Source organism: Monopterus albus, unplaced genomic scaffold (assembly GCF_001952655.1).
Source record: "Monopterus albus unplaced genomic scaffold, M_albus_1.0 scaffold12.1, whole genome shotgun sequence".
NCBI lineage: Eukaryota > Metazoa > Chordata > Actinopteri > Synbranchiformes > Synbranchidae > Monopterus > Monopterus albus.
This window is the reverse complement of record NW_018127892.1, coordinates 1,982,633-1,991,913: the sequence shown is the minus strand read 5'-3', so window position 1 is coordinate 1,991,913 and position 9,281 is coordinate 1,982,633. Positions and strand designations below refer to the sequence as shown.

Below are 9,281 nucleotides of genomic sequence, written 5' to 3'. Positions count from 1 at the left end.
TGGAGCTGTTGATAGAAAGAGTGGCATTCCATGGTGCAGAGAGGGAAAGGGCTTTGTTTTCATAAATTCTTTATCTTGTACTTTTCCCCCAGTTGCATCAAGGACTTGTGATCCTGAGGCAAAACAAATAAAAAACAAACAAAAAAAAACAACTAATAATGCAGGTGTCCAAATTCAGTTCGTTTAGAGTCTATTGTAGAAAAAGAGGAAAAACTGATCAATTCAAGATCAGCAAAGCAAATTCTTGGTTCTCAATTCTTCTCCTCAACCTTCACCCCCTTTTTCTCATCATCTTTCTTTTCAGTCTCCTTTTTGTCCTCTTCCTTCTGTTCCTCAGGTGCCTTGTCTTTTACAGAGAGCTCCTCTAGCTTCTCCGCCACCTTGCCGGCACTATCGGTGTTCCCTGTGATGAAACAGTGAAATGTGCCATCAACTGAGAAGCTACGAAAGTAAACACTACTATGTTGCACGTCTTCAGATTTGTCTCTATAGAAAAATCATTCCTGGTGCTGTTTTCCCTCTTATTCTATCCCTCCATACAGCCATTGTCATTTCATTTACTTAAGATCAACCATGTGACATTTAGGTATTGTGATCACATTGGAGAACAGTAGTAACCTGTGAAAAATCTGAAATGCATTGTAGCAGAACATAGTGACACCAGCAGTACCAGTTCGAGAGCCAGTGAAATGCTACATTCTGCATGTTCATGTAGCAGACAGAAAAAGTCCCAGGCTGGAGGGAGCAGCAAAGAACAGAGTGCGTCTGCATAGTGAAACTTGTCACATAACATGTAACATTATTACCCCTAGTTTGAATTTAATTTGAAACTGGCGAGTAAAACTGTGCTGGAGGTTCAGAAAATAATGAATACAGGCATGGTACAGTGTTTGTTAGTCGGTATGGACCAGTTTGTGCCTAGTAAAATTCTTTAAAAAACATAAATTCAAAACTTCCCAGTCAAAACGCCTGTAATAATGCTCATAAGCTGTTGACTGTGTTCTCACTGCGTTTTGGGGGAGGAGACAGGGACGCCGCTTTATGCACGTTGCAAGCTGCAATGACACACAGACCAGTTTCCATTTCGACGACATCGGTGAGTTGTATACACATGCCAGCAGTAGAAAGAGTCCAAAATCAATGAGCTTTGAGAAATGATCATGGAAATTTGTTTTTAGAACTAAAGTTGCATAACTGGAAAATATTTATTGTTCCAAGGAGGAAAACTACCTGTTAACTCAAGCTGCTGAATTAGCAATTACCTCGAGCAGCCTGGTCTGAGCTGTGGATTTTAGGACACCTTAGACTTTTTTTAATCCTGAAACTACACACGAATAGATGTGCATTTTAAAGTAAGACAGCTCACACTCTTACTGTATGTGAAGGCTGATTAGTGAATACTCCTATCAGTCAAACTCAGATCTCACTGTGGAAACTTATTTGTGACAAAGAAATGGCAGACAACGGCACTGCTTTTTAGTGATGCTACAGAGTGGTGTTTACGATAGGTGCTAACACAGCTAGTTCTCAAAGTGTGGGGCTAGCCAAGAAAATAAAGTTGCACCTCACTGACATGTTACAACCTTGTTATATTTGTCTTTTAAATAAAATGTAAAATGTTATGTCCTCAATCGGGTGTAATTTTTTCCCCGCGGTATTGAAAAGGGTGTTGAATATCGATACATTTCTCAAGATATTGTATCAAAGTTAGAATTTCCAGTATTGTGACAACACTAGTGGGTGGTAAGATACAAATTTGTTGAGATAGATTCTGGCAGGAAAAATTCCTTTCAAAAACCCTGGCACAGTACCATGTAAAATGGAGTACAACTCCTAGTAAAGCAACGCCTAAAATCCAAGTTTTATGTACCTGTTCCTTCTTGATATTTTCTGACCTCCTCCTTGCACTCATCAAACTTCACCTTGAACTTCTGAGCATCTATAAACAGAACAGACAGTTAGTGTATAACATTATCATGCAGTCGTGTCATGACCAGTGAGGGCGTTTAATCATGTTACACTGACAATTAAGAAAACCAGTTATAAAAGTATCAGCTGGGTGTTGTTTCCTACAGTTTAGATGTAGAAAACTGGACTCATACAGCCATTTTGCCACTTCTGCACCATTGCTATAAAATACAAATTAAACACTGGTTCGGACATCTTTCAATTGTAATATTGAATTACATGTATAAATACGTACTTTCAGCATTTAAAAAGCGTATTGCCAAGAGTTCAGGTTTAGGGCATTCATCAGCATAATCTGCTAGAGTGTTCCACACCCATGCCCTGTCACTGCCAGCGTTGGGCTTCAGCTCCATCATAGGTATAACTGTAGAGGAGGAAATGAGGTTAACATGTGAGGGCAGAGATACAGGCATATACAATGGAGGAGGTTATATCTAGCCACTACACAAGTGTTAGCTGGACATTTTAGCTTTTGTAAACAAATGGCTATTTGTATAATCACAGCATTCTGATTAGTTTGGTGCCACCATTTGTACTACAGCTATGACAGTGGTTTCTACACTTAGAGAAAACACTGTCATAGTATGACTGAGTACCTGGAGTACAAATATATACACATGTACCTAAAAAATAAACACACAAGGCTTCTCTGTAGAAAGAAACCTAGTGTACATACATGGTATGATTTACATGCCTTTTTAAGTACAGTACATTTTGCCATACAATACTTGCTGCCATTCCATATACTGGCATTTAGCAAATACAATCACATTTTAATATTGACTGTGAATGTTTTATTACTTCATGATATGATGATGTATAATGACACACAATAGTAATTCAGTTATATTTGACAACGCGACTCACTGTGATGATTGGCACAGATCTTCAAGGTTCGATCTCTCCTCATCAGGAGGCGGATTGTGCCCTTCTCTTTGTGTTTCAGCAGCTTGACATCACCGGTTCCTCTCTCCTTCCACTCTGGTGGGTCATTCTCAGAGGCAAAACGATATAGTTTAGCCCGCCTGCGAAAACCAACAGTAAACTTCACTAACAAGATGGCACTCATAGTGAAGTCACCTGTGTACTGCCCTACCAAACAGTGAACACAAAACTATTTAAACAAAAGCTTACATTTTGAAGAGTTCCTCTTCATCTTCTTCTAATGTTTTCACATCCTGCTCAGGAAGGGACACGATGGGCTCAAAGTGGGGATCATGATTAGTGTCATCTGCACCATCTGCACTGGTGTCATGGTCTTCCTGGTCCTAAAAGGAAAAGAGGTGGAGGTGTTAACTCAAAGCAAACATTTGCTCTTACCTGTGTCAGACATTCTGATTATGTTGGTGTTTTCTTGCATGTGGTACAGGTTAGTTGGTACTTTTGTACTTATTAGAATAAGTTTCTTATTCTAATAACTTTGCTACAGATAAGTTGTTACTGCTACTAACTTTATACGTAGCGCAACTGCGTAATGAATTCAACAAGCTTACACAATAATTTAGACATACTAAAGGTATTGTCTTGCTGGAATTACATTTTGTTTTATTTATGCTAGCAAAGAGTTATTAAACTTTGTGTGTGCAAGACAACTCGTGGTGAACTTGCCTAGCTAAGTTGAGGCGGCCTTTTACTAACGGGCTAGCCGAGAGCTAGAGTTCATCATTGGGCTTTTCGCACCAAGGTGTGTCGTGAAGTACTAAATCTCACATTAATTTATGAGATCTGATTTGTGGGCTGACTGGCACTCCTTTCAATGTTAACCCTATTACTGCCCAAATATATGGAGCCACTGTCTCAGGCGCCCAGATATTACAGCTAGCATTAGCCAACCGATGCTAACAACTGTTCTGCAGACAAAGACAAGGGACACGACTAGCTTCAACTCGGTGTCTTTAGCCGATCGGCTACATGCAGACTGTAGAATACCCCGTTCATATAACTGACAACTGCGACGGTTAACGACAGGGAAATCGCTGGCTTAAGTGTTGCGCCGCCTGCCTTTCTAGGATAACCACTATGAGGCTTATGTTAACATGCTGACAAGACTGCACATTTCGGAGGACTTTCGAGCTCGTCAACATTAACGTTAACTCTGAGGCAATCTGTTATAAAATCTCACACTGGACCCATTGGGCATGTCTAGTTGTCCGTCATGAAGTTCTTAAGCTTTTCTGACATCTTACATCCTTGAACACATATCAAATAGCTTTTCTAGCATCACGAGAGACAACATCATTGTCGGCATTTCTCTCTTGCAGCTTCCTTTACAAACTTTGACGAATTATAACACATAAAATAGAATGTTTGTTGCAAAATTCCGATTTTAAAGCGAACACAATGCATTACGTGACCTAAAATGTGAAACCTCACCTTCTGGTCTGCCATATTAATGTAGATGTTTGTAGATTATGAAAGTAGTTTGATAAATTCAAATCCCAAACTGGCCGCCGTTTCCCCTCAACTGCTCTCACTTCCTGCTATAGCTATCGCGCGCCGGATTTCCTACGTATGCGCGCGCCGCCTCTTGTCTCTGGGACTATATTCAAAGTTTCCATCTTTATCGCCCTGCACTGTCTAGTTTCTGATCTATTATGTTACCTATTTTATATCAGTGACTTGCTAATAGAAACATGCGACTGTGCTATACTCTATATAGCATGTCTACTGCAAAAATAATATGGTTTAATGTACTGGAAATGTAAAATCTAAGTATGTGTGTTCTGACTTTTTAATAATAATAACAATAATAATACCCAGTTAACAGGAACTACACTTTCTTCCACCTGTCATAGTCATATGCGAACTACAGCTCTGTAAATGTGTGAGACACTGTGGAATAAGAAACACTTTAGTTAGGAGTGTCTTGGCAACAAAGTGGATGTCATATGCAGTTGTTGGGTGGAGGGAAGTAAGCAAGATGGCATGTAAAAGGTCCCTGTATGTATGTAGTATAGATGTATTCCCACTGCCAACAAATCAACATGTATAGCGCTTTACAACAACAGATCAAACAACATGCTTGACAATCATCAAACACCAGGATTATCATCAAGAAGGCACAGCAGAGGATGACCTTCCTGCACCAGCTCAGGAAGTTCAACCTGCCCCAGGAGCTGCTGATACAGTTCTACAGAGGAATCATCCAGTCTGTTCTCTGCACCTCCATCACTGTCTGGTTTGGCTCAGCAACCAAACAGGACAAGTACAGACTTCATCGGACAGTCAGGACTGCAGAAAAGGTCATTGGTGCGAGCCTACCCTCCATGGAGGACCTGTACGCAATCTGTTTGAACTAAGCCAACCAGGCACAGGGACAGTTTCTTCCCCCGGGCTGTCACTCTGATTAACACTTAACCAACGACAGTATGACCGGACAATAACCCTCAGTGCAACACCTGTAAATACACCTCGTACAGAAATTACAAGAAAGCAACATACAGACAAACCACAGAAACCCACAACAATAGAACAGTAATGTAAGTGTCTAAACTACAGCAAGCTGAATGCTAATTTCAAAAGATTTAATTTTGATTTAAAGGAGACCATATCAGATAAATGGGTGCTGTTCAGGTTGCAAATTGTTCCATAAATTAGGAGTAGCAACTGCAAAGACTCAGTCTCCCCACCTTCCAATAAACCCAGATTAGCTGATCTGAATGTCATCTGCATAGCAGGATAGACCCCAAAGGGAGAATATAAAGTGAAAATAAGATGGAACCAAACTGGGCTGCAGAAACATCATTTCACAGTATGTGAGTAGCACCATTTGCTGTTAATAAAAGAGTGCATGTATCATAATTTTGTATTTTATATATTCAATAAAAATGACATATTTTACCTTTAATTTTGTCCATTTTGTAAGAAGTTGGTATATACACTATACACTGCCTCCTTAAGTTCCCAAATAAACTACAGTGCCACCTTTACAGGGATGAAACTTTGGCTTTGCGACTTCACCATAAGTTCACTCAGTCAGCACGATAGAATAGAATAAGAATTGAATAGACTTTATTGTCATTACACAGTCATATGCAATGAAATGAGTATGCTCTTGACCAAAACAGTGTGCAATAAAGACCATCAAACAAAAAGATATAAAAACAATTACTAAACAGTAAAAACAAGTTGCAGTGTAAAGTGACAGGTGTATTTAACTTGAGCTTTTTATGCTGATAAAATAGTATAGCTGCAAGCATTGTCTTAGCAACTGATGGCTGTTGTCAGGTTTGCTCAGCCGCTCTGACCTCCCTCACCTTTCCTACTCTCTCTTACCCATTAACACTAATCACGTTCACCTGTTCCTCACTCCCTTATCACCAGCTGCACTTGTTTTGTATGTATTTATCCCCTAGCCAGCTACTGTTTTGTGTTCCCCCCATGTACTGTTCCTCCAGACCGTGGCTCCACTCTCCCCTCCCAGGCAGGTCAATGCTCAGTCACCTATCTGTTCCACTATTGCCTTCATCTCTCTGTCTCCACCTTCAGTAGCCACCATCACCACCGACCAGCCCAGGAGTGACCCAGCCTACGCAGCTCGGCCCAGCTCTCCATCTCCTCACCTCCTACTGTTGGTCAACACCCGGTTACTACTCATCGACAGGACTACGCACTATTTCCCTCTGTGCATTTTGTTATTTCTCATCACTGTACATAATAAATCACTGCTTGCATCAAAGTCGGCTACCTGGGTCCGCCTCTTTCTCGTTCGCTCACTGACAGGTGCGAACGGCACATAACAGCTGTTCTCCATTTGTCTTTATGGGGGTGTGGGTGCTCACGCTGGACGATTAAAACAAAACCTCAGAGCAGGTGTGTTCATTGACAACTCCAGTAAAGCTGAGATCAACAAGAGGCAAAACAGCATTATTTTTTACTTTGTCCAGCTCATGAACAGTGGTAATCTGCTGCCAGTAGCCATTTCTCCTGTTGCTGCAGATCATGACACTGTTCTGATGACACATTGTTGAGCTGCCAGAGCTCCATTTGCTTCGTCCATATACAGTATATAAATATATTATATGCAGTCTATATCCTTGTTTCAGTATCTCTGTCCATAAAATGTGACATCTCATCTATGCCATTTTGTTATGTTGTTGTCTTTGTACTCACACAAGTGCCTTGAACTAACTTTGGAACGTGGATCTGCAACACAGCTGATCTGATTTGTTACATGCCAGAAATCCATCCGAGTGGTTGGAAGGCAGATCAGTGGTTGTTCCGGTCATAAAGTGACTGCCGGGACCCCGCTCATACTGTAGGTCAAAAGACAACTGATAGGGCTGAAGTTCGGCCCCATTCTAAAAGTAATCAGGTGTAAAACTGGATGAAATCCATACCGCTTCTGCTCTGCTTTACACTCATGATTCTGTCCTCCCTTGCTCTCAGATCTGTTTCTGCTCTTACAAGTCCATGCCTGCAGGCTCTCAAAGTCTGATTCGCAAACTGAATAGTGCTCGCAACTTGTTTTGTGCGCTTTCAAAACTTTTGGCACAGACAGATTTTTACACAGACCCCAGTGGAGGAATCGGAGAGCGCAGAATCAGAAATGGATTACACTCTCAAATCTGAATTTGTACTTACAAAACTGTGCCTGTGTGCTCTCAAATGCCAAGTTGCAAACTGAGTAGTGCTCAAAATGTGGTTAGAGCACCCTTGAAACATCAAGGCAAAGATCTATTTCCATACATGTCTTTTGGAAGGAAGCCAGAGTACCCAGAGAGAACCCACGCAGGCACAGGGAGAAGATGCAAACTCAGCACAGGGGCACTGGGGCGGCCAGGGCTCGGACCCAGAACCTTCTTGCTGTGAGGCAGCAGTGCTAACCACCACACCACCATGCTGCCCGCCTTTAAATATGGTATATAAATAAACTGAATTGAATTGAATATATGTATAGATTTCTCTAAACAGTAAATGTAACAGAAAAGAAAAAACAATAAATATAACTGTTGCCAATCTAATCTAATCCATTATAGTATAGTATATGATTGTATAGCATAGTGTTGCATTCACCAAAGAAAAAAATATGGAGGATCTAGGCTTGCAGTTTGCAATTCAGCATTTGAGAGTGCGCAGGCATAGATTCATAAGCGTAAAATCAGATGAGAGCACAGCCCTGATTACATGTGCGCTCATTTCTGAGTCTGTGCTCTCAGATTTCTCTACTGGGTTTTGTGTGAGGCTATGTTTGCACCAAAAGTTTTGAAAGTGAAGCAGGTGCTTGAGTAGAAAAAGTGCATGTAACAAATGAAATATTTGTGGATAAGGGTGGGGGACATGTAGTCTTGCGAAACTTTTTAGGCAACCCAGTTGTCCTCCCTGAACATAACAGGGACTGAATCACTCCCCAGGTCAGTCCACTCTGAAACTTCATCCAGATAATAAGTAAATAAATACATGTAGTCATCATAAAGATTTTGAGCTGCACACTCTTGACCTCTGGAGGAAACATAGTCTGAGGATGAACTGGAGCACTCAGCATCCAGTTCCGAGTTCAGAGTTAAGTTCAGTTGTCTGACTCACTAGATCTCTCAGCGTGTATGTTTTTACTGCGAGTGTTTACATTTTCACTGTGGTCATAGGAACTCTCAGTGAATGAATCTTGTTTGGACTTGCTCAGACAGTCAGCTGTTTCATGTAAATCATTTAGGCTGGTTCAGATAGCCATGAACTTATGGGCATGTACTGTGTAAGATGTGTTGCTGTGATCTTTCAGGTGAGCCACTGTAATAATATTGTGTTGTAGGGCTTGGCTGGGAGTGAGTCTGTGCTCGTCATCAAGATGTAGCAGTCCTTTTAGGAAATGGAAAAATTCCATCCTATGTTCATATTCCAGAGTGTCCCTTTTCATCAGGTAGGCCTTTACAGCACCATCCAGATTTAGGTGCCTGCACTGCTCTGTGACTAATTTCATGTAATAGTCATCCTCACTTCCATCATCTGTATCACTGGAGCTCTTAGCATGTATATTTTCATCTTTGGTCATTAGTCTCTCTCCCGGATTGTTGGAACCCACTTTTTTTGATGAAATAACATGAGGTCTTTGTTCCAACATTTAGAAAGTGATCCTCTGGCTGACCTAACATCTGACAAATGGCTTTCATTGTCTCGTATGAAGCGTTACCAGGGAAGAGGTAGTTGCTGAAGTATATGAATGCCATGACACATCTCAGCCCCCGAAAATATTTGGACAGCTAAATATTATTTATACATTATGTATATGTACAGTATATCATATAAATGTGTCTGCTCTATGAGTCTAGGTAATTCTTTGTCCCTCAGGTTGTGGCATAATGCTACATATTGGGCAG

At 40.9% G+C, this 9,281-nt stretch overlaps 1 protein-coding gene across 1 annotated transcript; it reads right to left on the bottom strand.

Annotated features, from left to right (window-relative positions):
- Positions 1-7: 7 nt before the first annotated feature.
- On the bottom strand, positions 8-4,502 carry ranbp1 (RAN binding protein 1). The gene is made up of 6 exons (XM_020590318.1): positions 4,342-4,502; positions 3,103-3,236; positions 2,836-2,993; positions 2,204-2,332; positions 1,871-1,939; positions 8-403 (listed from the first exon to the last, which is right to left on the bottom strand). The coding sequence occupies exons 1-6, from the start codon at positions 4,354-4,356 to the stop codon at positions 252-254; spliced, it is 657 nt and encodes a 218-aa protein (XP_020445974.1). The 5' UTR covers positions 4,357-4,502; the 3' UTR covers positions 8-251.
- Between the last annotated feature and the right edge of the window lie 4,779 nt (positions 4,503-9,281).